Consider the following 13,729-nt stretch of genomic DNA (forward strand, 5'->3'; position numbering starts at 1 on the left):
TTTGTTTCCTTATTCTTTGGGAAATGACACAATCATGGGGCTCTGGTGTTGTGGCACAGCAGGTAAAGCCACCAGCATCCCATGTTCAAGGCCAAGTACCCGTTTCCAGTCTCAGCTGCTCCACTTCTGGTTCAGTTTCCTGCTAATGCGCTAATACACCTGTGAAGGCAATGCAGGATGGCCCGAGTATGTCAGTCCCTGCCATCCACGTGGGAGACCAGGATGGAGCTCCTGACTTCTAGCTTCTGCCTGGCCCAGCCCTGGCTGCTGCAGACATTTGGGGAGTGAACCAGGAAATGGAAGAGCTCTTTCTGTCTTTCCTTCTCTCTGCCTTTCAAATAGATAAATAAATCTTTTAAGATTTTTATTTATTTACTTGAGAGCTAAAGTTATAGACAGAGAAGGAGAGACAGCGAGAAAAATCTTCCATCCACTGGTTCATTCCCCAAATGGCTGCCATAGCCAGAAATGGGCAGATCTGACGCCAGGAGCTTCTTCTGGGTCTCCCACATGGGTGCAGGAGCCTAAGGACTTGGTCCATCTTCCACTGCTTTCCCAAGTCAAAAGCAGAAAGCTGGATTGGAAGAGCAGCAGCTGGAACATGAACTGGCGCCCACATGGGATGCTGGCGCCACAGGTTGAGGCTTAGCCTACTACGCCACAGTGCCAGCCCCATATATAAATAAATCTTAAAATGAAAATAAAAGTAAACAAAACACAGGCACCAGCTTTGTAGCCCAGCAGGTTAAGTTTGTGACACTGGTATCCCTTTTCAGACAGCTGGTTCAAGCAGCAGCTACTCTGCTTCCAATCCAGCTCTTTGCTAATGCGTCAGGGTGATGGCTCAAGCGTGAGCATCTGCCTCTCATGTGAGACCTGGATGGAGTTCCAGCCTCCTGACTTTGACCTGGCCAGCCAGGTTGTTGCAGCCATTTGTGGATTAAACCAGTGGATGGAAGATCTCTTTCCCTGATGTTTCCCCTTTCATATAAATAAGTACATTTTTGGGGCCGGTACTGTGGCGTAGCAGATAAAGCTGTTGCCTGCAGTGCTGGCATCCCATATGGGCACCAGTTCTAGTCCCGGCTGCCCCACTTCTGATCCAGCTCTCTGCTGTGGCCTGGGAAAGCAGTAGAAGATGGCCCAGTCCTTGGGCCCCTGCACCCACGTGGGAGACCCAGAAGAAGCTCCTGGCTCCTAGCTTTGAATCAGCGCAGCTTCGGGCTGTTGCAACCAGCAGATGGAAGACTTCTCTCTCTGCCTGTGCCTTTCAAATAAAATAAATCTTAAAAAAGTACTTTTTTTTTTTTTTTAAGATGATCATAGGGAAGTAGGATGTCATGGAAAAGAAAGTACTATAATAAACTGACAAATGGGTCTGTGTTGCTAAAACCAGATGCTCCCATGCACCACTGGGAGAGCTGAAGATGGCACCTGGGGCTGCAGCAGGAGCAGGCAGCAGGGTGAGGGCAGCGCTGAACAAGCAGCACCAAGGCCGGAGCAAGCTGCTCCACGCTTCACGCTTCACGACTGCTTCTAACCACCTCCAGCTTCTCTGCTCCACACGTTGGCTTTTTTTTTTTTTTTTCCTTTTAAGATTTATTTACTCGAGAGGCACACTTAGAGAGGTCCCCCATCCGCTGGTTCATCCCCAAATGGCCACAGCAGCCGGAACTAGGCCGATCTGAAGCCAGGAGCTTCTTCAGGATCTTCTATGCAAGTGCAGTGGCCCAAGGACTGCTTTCACAGGCCATTAGCAAGGACGCTGGATCAGAAGTGGAGCAGCCAGGACTCGATCCAGTACCCATGTCGCACTGCAGGCTACAGCCTCAGGTTTTTTCTTCTAATTCACTGATTTCCCAGTCTGTTGTTTCACCTGCTTATGTCAATTCTAGTCTGCTGCTCCTTCCTTTTCAAGGCCCTGTCCTTGCACAAAGGACTAAGTCCTTTCTCCGAGTGCTGTCAGCCTCCTAATCCCACCTTGTGAGCTGTTATCTGTTTCCTGGCTGCTCAGTCACCTTTTATTACACCTGCTGGCTTGTTGCTGTGGGCCGGATCCCCCTGTGGTCCTGACCCTGGCTCCTAACGGCTGTCTCGCAAGGGAACTCCATGTGTGAGCTGGAGCACACAGGTGTCCCTGTAGGACAGCTCAGTTTTTGTTCAGTCCTTTGGGAATCAGGTCACAACGTGTTGCTAAGCTACAGAGAACTGTTTTGGAAACATCAAGATTACTCAGTGAGCTCCCACAAACAGCTCCCTGGCTGCTCATTGGCCTCCCTACACACACTTCCACCTCTCAGCCCAAGGAACCACTACCCTGAGTTCAGTACCTGGGAGCTTCACAGTTCAGGAGAACTGTGCAGTATCAGGGCGGGTGGTGCACAGCGCTGAAGACACTGCTCCAGCCCACAATGGAGTGCCTGGGTTGGAGACCCAGAATGAGTTCTGGGCTCCTGGCCACTGCAGGTATCTGGGGAGTGAACCAATGGGAGCTTTCTCTCTGCCTTTCGAAAAGTTAAAAAAAAAAAGGCCGGCGCTGCGGCTCACTAGGCTAATCCTCCGCCTTGCGGCGCCGGCACACCGGGTTCTAGTCCCGGTTGGGGCGCCGGATTCTGTCCCGGTTACCCCTCTTCCAGGCCAGCTCTCTGCTGTGGCCAGGGAGTGCAGTGGAGGATGGCCCAAGTGCTTGGGCCCTGCACCCCATGGGAGACCAGGAGAAGCACCTGGCTCCTGCCATCGGATCAGCGCGGTGCGCTGGCTGCAGCACGTCGGCCGTGGCGGCCATTGGAGGGTGAACCAACGGCAAAAGGAAGACCTTTCTCTCTCTGTCTCTCTCTCTCACTGTCCACTCTGTCAAAAAAAAAAAAAAAAAAAAAAGCATTTAAAAAAAGATTTATCTTGAAATATTTGAAAGTCAGTTACAGAGGTCTTCCATCCACTGGTTCACTCCCAAAACGGCCACAACAGCCAGGGCAGGGCTGGGGAAGCCGGGAGCCGGGAACTCCAGCCTGGTCACCCACATGGGTGGCGGGAGCCCAGGTGCTTGATTCACCTTCAGTTGCCTTCTCAGGCACATCAGGGAGCTGGATGAGAGCAGCCGGGCTTCAAACCAGTGCTCAGGCGGACGCTGGTTTACAGGCAGTGTGCCATCTTGAGGCAGATGTCAGATGTCGGGTGCAGGAGTTAAGATGCCATGCCGGGATGCCTGCATTCCATACTGAACACTGGGTTTGAGTTCCAGCTTCCTGTAAATCTGTACTCCAGGAGGCAGGTCACAGCCCACCCACCACGGAGGACTCCTTGACCCAGCCCTGGTTGTTACAGGCATTTGAGAACCACTGGTTGAAATGTTTGCCTCTGCCTTCAAAACAAAAACACCCAACTTTAATCCAGTTCTTTTAACACAGGGCTAGTTGTTTTGGGACAGGGACTAGAGCTCAGAACAGAAATGGAAGCAGGTGACCCTGTCCTCTGGAAACACAGTGATCAAAACACGATTAAGGAAAATAAATCCTTGCTGGACCAGTGGGATAGAAAAGCAGGAAACATTCCCTAAGAACACATACTGTAAGCCCCTTACAGAGATGGCGATTTGCTTTCTGCAGTTTATCTGTGTTTGGAATATTCTAGAAACAAAACTTGTCTTACATATTGTGGGGAGGGAGCCGGCACTGTGGCATAGCCTGCAGCGTTCACATCCCTTGGGTGCTGGTTCAAGCCCCAGGTGCTGCTTTACCTCCACCTCAGCTCCCTGCTCATGCGCCTGGGAAAGCAGTAGAGGATGGCCCTGCACCCACCAGGAGATGCAGGCGGGGAGTGAACCAGCAGATGAAAGCTCTAACTCAACCTTTCAAAATCATTTTTAAACAATTTTATAAATTAGGGGGCCGGCCCTGCAGCGTAGCTGGTAAAAGCACCCCCTGCAGCACCAGCACCCCAGATGGGCACTGGTTTGAGTCCTGACTGCTGCTCTTCAGCTCTCTGCCTCTCCTGTTGAACTCCTTTCAAATAAAATCAATCTTAAGGCCGGCGCCGCGGCTCACTAGGCTAATCCTCTGCCTTGCGGCGCCGGCACACCGGGTTCTAGTCCCGGTCGGGGCGCTGGATTCTGTCCCGGTTGCCCCTCTTCCAGGCCAGCTCTCTGCTGTGGCTAGGGAGTGCAGTGGAGGATGGCCCAGGTGCTTGGGTCCTGCACCCCATGGGAGACCAGGAAAAGCACCTGGCTCCTGGCTCCTGCCATCGGATCAGCGCGGTGCGCCGGCCGCAGCGCGCCGGCCGCGGCGGCCATTGGAGGGTGAACCAACGGCAAAGGAAGACCTTTCTCTCTGTCTCTCTCTCTCACTGTCCACTCTGCCTGTCAAAAAAAAAAAAAACAAAAAAACAAACAAACCCTCACACCCAAACCGGTTCCTCTGGGCATTATCTGTTCTGCTCCCCACCTGTGCTCACAGCCCAGTTGTCTTCGAGGCAGCACCAACACAGATGGTTCAAACTACATGAAAATGCCCGTTACCTGCGGCCAGTGCTGTGGCCGTCACCATGCCGGCAGCCCCTATTAGAGCTGCAGTTCCAGGGTTCTGCCTCCAATCCAGCTCTGCAGCAACATGCCCGATAGTGGAAGGTGGTCCAAGTATTTAGGCCCTGGCACCCCTCAAAGGAGACCCAAGGTTCCTGACTCCTGGCTTCAGTCTGACTGAACCCTGATCGTTATGGCCATTAGTGAGTGTACCAGTGAATTAGATCACTCTCAAATGTATTAGAATTTTGAAGATGCACTTGTCCTTCAATTCCATTTGCACTCTCATGCTGCTGTCTCACTTACCTGGGAAGCTGTCAGGGGCCCTGTTTTCACACAACCAGGTGCCTTTGTGAGGACTGTTAATCACCACCAGAAACTGAAAATACCGGACACGAAAGTACTGATGATCCTATTTTACACCTGTCTGTAAAGAAACACTTTGGTGCCAACCACGGTGACTGTTCCCGGGTGTGATGCCACCTCCCACTTCCCTCAATTACTGCCTTGTGGGCCAGTGCTATGGCGCCTTGTTTGCACTGAGACCAATCCATTACTTGTTTTATTTATTTTATTGAAATTCTTTTGACAAAATTAATACTCATAAGCTTTCCAGCTGACATGCAGGGGCCTCAAAATTTCTATTATTTTTGCACTCGTTGATAGTCGCTCAGGAAAATGCCAAAGACGCTGAGTTCCTATGGTCTGCCCCATCCTTGTCAGCGAACTCCTGGAAGTCCACAAAAGGAACAAGTGTTAGAACCATGCTGGCAACCAGCGGTGAGCAGCAGGCCAGCAGTAGGGGACACGCCGCCCAGGGTGCTGGGGGAAGCACAAGCAGAGTGGATCAGGTGGTCTCAAAGATCCTCAGAGAAAGCTCAGAGACTCTAGTCCAACCAAGTCATCACGACCACTGTGTGCTGTGCTGGGAGCCCAAGCCAGCAACACTCACCACTGCACTCAGAGGGCCCGCTCCGCACTCGTCACAGCCCAGGGACGAAGCAGCAGGAACAGAACCATCAGTCAGCCCAGCTACAACTGAGGCCTCCGCAGTCTGTCAGGGGGCACCGCCCCTGGCTGTCTCCAAAGCTCTCATCCTAGAGAGGTGAAAACCGGACAACCATGAGACCAACAAGGAGCCACAGCCCTCGCAGAAACCCCCGCGTCCGGTCTCCTAAACGAGTCAGAACTCATTTTTGACATCAGGACCAGGGTCAGAGACTCTAGTCTGTGAAATCATCATCCCCTGTTTAGGGAGACCTGGATCAAGGGACGCCATCTGGAAGAGACAGTACCCTCCAAAAAATAAGGAAGCCAGGGATACAAGCAGTAACAGCTGCACAGGAAGTAAGATCCAAAAAGTGGTGCTTAGAGAATCACCAGGCAGAATACTTGCACCGTACCATGTGCTCATCAGGAACCAGGGAGACCTGGGGCAGGGTTGTGGAGTAGTGAATTAAGCCAGAACGGACACCCACACCCCATCAGAGTGCCGGGAGCCCCAGATGGTCTGCTTCCCACCCAGCTACCAGCTAATGCGCCTGGAAAGCAGAAGCTGGTTTAAGTACTGGAGTTCCTGCCAGGGACGGGGGCTTGCACTGCGGTGCAGGTCAAGCTGCTTTTTATGCCAACATCCATCGGAGCACCAGTTCAAGTCCTGCGCACTCTGCTTCTGATTCAGCTATTTGCTAACGTGCCTGGGAAGACAGCAGAATATGGGCCAAGTGCTTGTGCCACTGCCACCCATGCTGACATCCAAGACTCAATTCCTGGATCAGGGCTTTGGCCTGGCGCAGCCCTGGCCATCACAGTAAACCAGCAGATGCGTGATCTCTACGGCTCTTTCAAATAAACAAATCTTACTAAAAAAATAAGGCCACTGGGAGGCGCCATATGCACTTGGGCTCACAACAGAAAAATGGGTGACGCAGACAGGTTTGAGGGGTGAACAAAAATACTGGGTATTGGAGCCAGCATCTCATATGGATGCTGGTTCAAGTCCTGGATGCTCTACTGCCGATCCAGCTCTCGGCTATGGCCTTGGAAAGCAATAGAAGACGGCCCGAGTCCTCGGGCCCCCGCACCCACATGGGAGACCTGGCTTCAGATTGGCATAGCTCTGGCCATTTTGGAAGTGAACCAGCGGATGAAAGACCTCTCTCTACCTCTCAAATAAAAAATGGGCAGACCCGGGACGGGGGTTGTGGGGTACTGAGTTAACCCACACATGGTATGGCATGCCTCCCATACCAGGGTCCCACTTCCAATCCAGCTCCGTGCTTATACGCCTGGGAAGCACAAGACGGCTAAATACTGGAACTCCTGCCACCCGTGGAGGGGATGGGTTCCTGGCTCCTGGCTTCAGCCCGGGGAAGCTAAGCAAGGGACAGAAGACTTGTCACTCTGCCTTTCAAAAAAAAAATAAAAACAGACCCGGAGAGCGCCCCCACGAAGGACAAACGTGGGGACGAGATGGTCAGCAAGCAGGAAGGCTCCCGCAGGCAACACTCACCTTTTCGCACTGGTAACACCGGGGGCCGCCTCACACCCCCTAGTAAAGGAAATAAGAGAAAGGTTACTAACTTGAGCCCTCCATCCACCAACCTCCCCGAACCCGGGGTAGAGGGGCCGTCAGCGCGCTGCGGTGCTGGCGTCAGCGAGACACTCAGAGTCACCTGGGGTCATCATCAACCCTCGTCTGCCCACAAGGCCGCCAGCCACTCGGAGCTCGCCACCGCACGCGCGACCCACTCACCGGCCATCACGTCGCTGCGGAGCGGCCGGCACGCACCAGGAACCTGGAACCAAGTCAAGGAATTAGCAGAGCCAGGGGAGACTCCGGCGTTCCCGCCTGCGACCCGGGCTGGGTCAGTTCCAAGCAGTGGCGTCACAGAGACCTCAGAAACTCTAGTCTGTTAACAGTCGTTCATCCTGCTCAGCCCGGGAGTGCGGCCCCCAACCCCAGCAGGTCCCCGCGGTACCTATGCAAGCGAGTCTGCGCCGAGGCGGGCCACCGGCCTGCCCCATCCTCCATCGCAGAACAACAGCACACGGCAGAGCCGGCACCCACCGCACAAAGAAGCGGGCGAGCCAGGCGGGGGCTATTTATGGCGGCGCGGATCGGGGGCCTGATGGGCATGGCTGTCTTCTTATATGCCTGCCTCCACGTGCAGCATTTTGCCCATAGTTTGTCCAGATACGAATAAAACACAGGAAATAAAGGCCTTGAAAGTATGTTGCACGTCATTGCAGAGGCATGCTGCTAATACTGGGAGGTTTCTGTAAATTTTGGAAGACAGGCGGAAGAAAGTCCCCCGCAGCCGGTCTCGCGAGAGTTCGGCGCGTCCCCCAGCCGCGGCTCGCGAGGCCGAGGACCCCGCGCGCCCTCGCCCGCTATCGGCCGTCCTCGCTTGGGTCCGACCCGCGCTGCAGCACCCATCCGCTGGGTGCCGCCACAGTCGGAACTGGCTCCCGCGCTGAGCCGGCGGACCTGTTACGCGTATTGAGCTTCGTATCTTTTAAATATTCCAAATAGTTTTATTATACTGCTGCATAATTATTTGCATATAGTTGAAATATAAAATTTGGCAGAGTTTTTTAGAAAATAATCTTAACGTCAAAATTTTTTAAATTGGGGCTGACGCTGTGGTGTGTTGGGCTAAGCCTTCGCCTGTGGGCGCCGGCATCCCATGCGGACGCCGGTTCGAGACCCGGCTGCTCCACTTCTGTCCAGTTCTCTGCTGTGGCCTGGGAAAGCAGTGGAGGATGGCCCTTGGGCCCTTGCACCTGCGTGGGAGACCTGGAGGAGGCTCCTGCCTTCGGATGGGCCCGCTGCAGCCGTTGCGGTCATTTGGGGAGTGAACCAGGAGATGGAAGACTAATGTCTCTCCTTCTCCTTAACTCTCAAATAAAAACAGTTTTTTTAAAAAAACATTTTTATGTAATTGTACATATTTAGGGCTTATTATGTGATAATTTGATACATGTACAGCGTGCCGTGATCAAATCAACTAGTATTCCAATCTCCTTAAACATCAAGTTTTTGTGTTGAGAAACTTCAAACTCTTCTGTTCTAGGTCTTTATATAACAAATTGTTATAATAAACTTAGCCATCATCCTTTTTAATGTAGTTCTGCGTTCAGTAAAATGGACATTGTCCTGCAACGCATCACCACCTCTCCAAACTGAAAAGCTATCCCTCCTCCTTACACAACAACTCCCTAGCCCCCCTGCGCTGTGCCCTTTCTATGTGCAGTGAGTGGGTTGGGAATTGACCAAAAATGGTGCCCTCTGCCCAGCGCCAGTCCCCGGGGATTGGAAGCAAGCCCAGTTGGTGTGCAGTGGCAACAGCCAGGCCGGTCCCTTCCCCTCGAGGGGCTCTTCCTTAGTCCTGTGCTCTTCCCTTGCTCCCGCCACTGCAAATGTCATCCAGATCCCACCTCCTGGACCCTTATGTGTAGAAGCACAAGTCTGGTGATGTGCTGGCGTGTTTTCCTTCATCTTCGTGAGAAAGTCACATACAAGAGGATGAATTGGGGGACCCAAACCATACTCTGTCAGTCACGCCCTTTCAGTTTCATAACACAGGTGCCACGAAGCCGAGAGTAAGATTGGGACGGAGGCCACTGCGGGCACAGGAAACGTCTTTCCTTCTGCAGTTATTTCATGTCCTTCCTCTTCCCTCAAGGTTTCAGCCTTACGTAAAAACAACAACAACAACAAAAACAAAAACAAAAACAAACAAAAAAAAAAACAAAAAAAAAAACACACACACACACCAAAAACCACTTCCAAGAGGCCTATGGTATTCAGCCGTTTATTTGATACATTTCTCAGCTCCTATAGGCCAAGTTCCACCAGGGGCTGATGTTGCCAAGTGTTTCAAGCTCCAGGCCGTGCATGTGTGCAAATAGGCCATGATTGCTCATATCCTGGTATTGCTTCCATTTGAATCCCTTCCCTAATAAGGGAGTCATGAATGTGTTTACTCAGCCTCGGAGATTCTTTTCCCGCTCATTAAACTGCTGCTGGAGAGCTCCCTGGCCTCTGATGGCTGCTGGCCTCAAGCTCCGGCAGACTGCTTCTTGCCCACCAGCCACTGCTCCATGGAGCACTCACACTTTCCTGTCTTCCTTTCCCCAATTCCTAGTCCTCCTAAACATAAAGTCAGGAGCAGCCTCTGGTTTACTGGTTTCTCTCAACTTGGGCTGCACATTAGAAATACTTGGGCAGGGGCCAGTGTTGTGATATGATGTTTAGCCACCACCTGTGACGCTGGCATCCCATATGGGCAGCAGTTTGAGTCCAATTCCCATCCAGCTCCCAGCTAATGCTCCTGCAAAAGCAGTGGAAGATGGCCCACAGTCCTTGGGCCCCTGCATGGGAGACCTGGATGAAGCTCCTGGCTCTTGGTTTCAGCCTGGCCCAGCCCTGGCCATTGTGATTATTTGGGAAGTGAACCAGCAGATGGAACATCTCTACTTCTCTCTCTGTATAACTCTGCCTTTCAAATAAATAAAATAACTCTTGAAAAAATACTTGGGCGTTTTAAATAAAAATATCACTTTGGCCTACTCAGATTCTAAATTAGCCTGGGATTTGTATTTGTATTTTTCCCCAAAATGATTTTATTATACCATTAGGGTAGAACACCATGGCTCTAATGGCTTGAAGCTAAAGAATTGTTCCTTCTACTGCCTGTCAATTAAAAACAAACAAACTAAAAACCACTGAAAACAAACAATGAGAGAGAAAGCCTCACTTCCTGCTGCAGCAGTTGAACTATTCAGCATATGCTGTGGTCAGAGGCTATCACATTATAATTTACTTCTCTTGTGGAAACCACACCTTTGAAAAGTGGCTCAGAAGCCAAAGTAATTTTTGCTATATTTTCCTATACAAGCTTTCAAAGAGGATTTCCTGTACTTTGTCATTGCTAAAATATTTGATCTTGCCACCGGGTAAGGATTCAGTGACTGATATAACATGGAACGTTAATCAATCTGATTCTGGAAGAATCTTTCAGGCTGGGTTTAGGGGAGGAGAGAAGTCGGGATTCTCTCAGGCTAGTGGAGGCTTATGGACACCCAGCAGCTGCAGGAGGAGCCCATCAGGGAAGACTCTGCCTTGACCTTGCCTGGATCTCTCTGGCTCTGTGTGTACTGCTTTTTCTTTTCTTTCTTCACAATTAAATTTACTACTATGTTACACGGCTATAGTTTTGCAGGCCATTCATAAGTAGGGAAAAGAGCGTAATCTGGGGTAAAAGCCTCACTCACAGCCTGACATGAACTACCGAATGCCAACAGGGGTAAGAAGTGGAGAAAAACTTTAGGCACCAAACCATCTCTAACGCATGTCATTTACCACCTTACAACGAAAATACCCATGGCCATGACTCCAAATACCCATACTGCTCAGCAGCATACACTGTGATCTAAGAAAAATTCAGACAAATAGAGAACACGACTCCATTACACATCCAGAAACACAGAGACAAACATTATCAGCATTTTATTAATTATAGCTGAATAAACAAAATATAAAAATAAGCATCCCTAAAACTGTGATGATTTACAAAGCAGAGTTGTACAGAGGGTGGCAGTATTGATTCATCTGAGAGGAAGAAGACATCTTACAGTACAAACTTAGATTAACTACAAAAACACCAACGAATATCTAGGTTACAACAAACTAAGAACAAAAAAAAAGCTAATTACTATCAAGTTACAATATAACTTTAAAAGGAACTTACCAAGGATAGGGGTGACAGGTATTAAAGGACGACAGCAAAGTGCTTCAGTCAGTTATTTCGCAAATTAGTGAAATAAAGGAAATGTCCTTAATCGACCTCCTCGATGGTGGGCCCGGACCCAGGGCCGCCCCTGCCGCCTGCAGCCCCGAAGCCCCCGCCGGCCCCGGGGCCGCCCGCACCCTGGTAGAGCCCGCTGATGACCGGGTTGCACACCTGCTCCAGCTCCTTCCGCTTGTGCTCGAACTCGTCCTTGTCGGCCAGGGTGTTGGCGTCCAGCCAGGAGAGGACCTCCTGGCACTTGTCCAGCACGCGCCGCTTGTCCGCCTCGCTGATCTTGCCCTTGAGCCCGTCGTCCTCCACGGCGCTCTTCATGTGGAAGGCGTAGGACTCGAGCGCGTTCTTGGCCGCCACGCGCTCGCGCTGCACCTCGTCCTCGGCCTTGTACTTCTCGGCCTCCTGCACCATGCGCTCGATCTGCTCCTTGCTCAGGCGGCCCTTGTCGTTGGTGATGGTGATCTTGTTGGCCTTGCCCGTGCTCTTGTCGGTGGCCGTGACGTGCAGGATGCCGTTGGCGTCGATGTCGAAGGTGACCTCGATCTGCGGCACGCCGCGCGGCGCCGGCGGGATGCCGCTGAGCTCGAAGCGCCCCAGCAGGTTGTTGTCGCGCGTCATGGCCCGCTCGCCCTCGTACACCTGGATCAGCACGCCGGGCTGGTTGTCCGAGTACGTGGTGAACACCTGCGTCTGCTTGGTGGGGATGGTGGAGTTGCGCTTGATCAGCGGCGTCATCACGCCGCCCGCCGTCTCCAGCCCCAGCGACAGCGGCGCCACGTCCAGCAGCAGCAGGTCCTGCACCTTCTCCGACTGGTCGCCCATCAGGATGGCCGCCTGCACCGCCGCCCCGTAGGCCACCGCCTCGTCCGGGTTGATGCTCTTGTTGAGGTCGCGCCCGTGGAAGAAGTCCTGCAGCAGCTTCTGCACCTTGGGGATGCGCGTGGAGCCGCCCACCAGCACCACGTCGTGGATCTGCGCCTTGTCCAGCTTGGCGTCGCGCAGCGCCTTCTCCACGGGCTCCAGCGTGCCGCGGAACAGGTCCGAGCACAGCTCCTCGAACCGCGCCCTGGTGATGGACGTGTAGAAGTCGATGCCCTCGAACAGCGAGTCGATCTCCAGGTTGGCCTGCGTGCTGGACGACAGGGTCCTCTTGGCGCGCTCGCACGCCGTGCGCAGCCGCCGCACCGCGCGCTTGTTGCCGCTCAGGTCCTTCTTGTGCTTCCGCTTGAACTCCTCCACGAAGTGGCCCACCAGCCGGTTGTCGAAGTCCTCGCCGCCCAGGTGCGTGTCGCCCGCCGTGGCCTTCACCTCGAAGATGCCGTCGTCGATCGTCAGCACCGACACGTCGAACGTGCCCCCGCCCAGGTCGAAGATGAGCACGTGGCGCTCGCCCTTGCCGCTGCGGTCCAGCCCGTAGGCGATGGCGGCCGCCGTGGGCTCGTTGATGATGCGCAGCACGTTCAGCCCCGCGATCACCCCCGCGTCCTTCGTGGCCTGCCGCTGCGAGTCGTTGAAGTAGGCCGGCACCGTGATCACCGCGTTGCTCACCGGCTGGCCCAGGTACGCCTCGGCGATCTCCTTCATCTTGCTCAGCACCATGGACGAGATCTCCTCCGGGTAGAACGCCTTGCTCTCGCCCTTGTAGCTCACCTGCACCTTGGGCTTGTCGCCCTCGCTCACCACCTGGAACGGCCAGTGCTTCATGTCGGCCTGCACCACCGGGTCGCCGAACTTGCGGCCGATCAGCCGCTTCGCGTCGAACACCGTGTTCTGCGGGTTCAGCGCCACCTGGTTCTTGGCCGCGTCGCCGATCAGCCGCTCCGTGTCGGTGAAGGCCACGTAGCTGGGCGTCGTGCGGTTGCCCTGGTCGTTGGCGATGATCTCCACCTTGCCGTGCTGGAACACGCCCACGCACGAGTACGTCGTGCCCAGGTCGATGCCGATCGCCGTGCCTTTGGCCATGGCGCTGCTGCCGCGCGCTCTCGGCCGCGCACCGAGCCGGGGGTCTGGGGCCGGCGGGCGAGGAAGGCGGCTGCGGGCCGGGTTCTTGCCGGAAGCGGGAGGCGGACGGCGCCGCGCAGAGTGGGCCTCGGAGGCTGTGGGGCCGCGGGCTTCGCGCTGGGGGTGCGGCCGCCGAGCAGGGTCGCGGTGGTGTGCGCTGCAGTGAGCCGCTGTCGGGGGCCGCCCGGGTTCTGCCGTTCGCCCTGGGCGCCCGCAGCCGCCTTTATCCGTCGCGGCGCGCCCCGCCTGCCGCCGCCTCGGCCAATCAGCGAGCTCGGGGCGGCCGCCGGTCGGGAATCTTCCAGGGGTTTCGCTCGCGCCCCGCCCTCCTGCTCCCCGGGACCCGTTAGAGACCGGGGCGCCCGCCCTCCGCGGAGGGAACTTTCCAGACGCTTCTGGGAGT

At 54.0% G+C, this 13,729-nt stretch overlaps 1 protein-coding gene, 1 long non-coding RNA gene and 3 other non-coding genes across 5 annotated transcripts; all 5 read right to left on the minus strand.

Annotated features, from left to right (window-relative positions):
- Positions 1–5,069: 5,069 nt before the first annotated feature.
- Positions 5,070–7,638, minus strand: LOC103349722 (uncharacterized). Its single transcript, XR_517861.5, has 5 exons — positions 7,498–7,638; positions 7,272–7,314; positions 7,029–7,067; positions 5,469–5,613; positions 5,070–5,246 (listed from the first exon to the last, which is right to left on the minus strand). It is a non-coding gene; the product is annotated as an uncharacterized LOC103349722 (long non-coding RNA).
- Positions 5,355–5,435, minus strand: LOC127488911 (small nucleolar RNA ZL8). Its single transcript, XR_007916786.2, has one exon. It is a non-coding gene; the product is annotated as a small nucleolar RNA ZL8 (small nucleolar RNA).
- On the minus strand, positions 5,697–5,763 carry LOC127488909 (small nucleolar RNA SNORD52). Its single transcript, XR_007916784.1, has one exon. It is a non-coding gene; the product is annotated as a small nucleolar RNA SNORD52 (small nucleolar RNA).
- Positions 7,147–7,208, minus strand: LOC127488910 (small nucleolar RNA SNORD48). The gene has a single exon (XR_007916785.1). It is a non-coding gene; the product is annotated as a small nucleolar RNA SNORD48 (small nucleolar RNA).
- A 3,377-nt stretch (positions 7,639–11,015) lies between the features above and the next one.
- Positions 11,016–13,516, minus strand: HSPA1B (heat shock protein family A (Hsp70) member 1B). The gene has a single exon (XM_051854933.3). The coding sequence runs from the start codon at positions 13,285–13,287 to the stop codon at positions 11,359–11,361; it is 1,929 nt and encodes a 642-aa protein (XP_051710893.2). The 5' UTR covers positions 13,288–13,516; the 3' UTR covers positions 11,016–11,358.
- Positions 13,517–13,729: the final 213 nt, after the last annotated feature.

The sequence above is a fragment of the Oryctolagus cuniculus genome, chromosome 5 (genome assembly GCF_051225735.1).
Source record: "Oryctolagus cuniculus isolate XC-2025 breed Fujian yellow rabbit chromosome 5, ASM5122573v1, whole genome shotgun sequence".
Classification (NCBI taxonomy): domain Eukaryota; kingdom Metazoa; phylum Chordata; class Mammalia; order Lagomorpha; family Leporidae; genus Oryctolagus; species Oryctolagus cuniculus.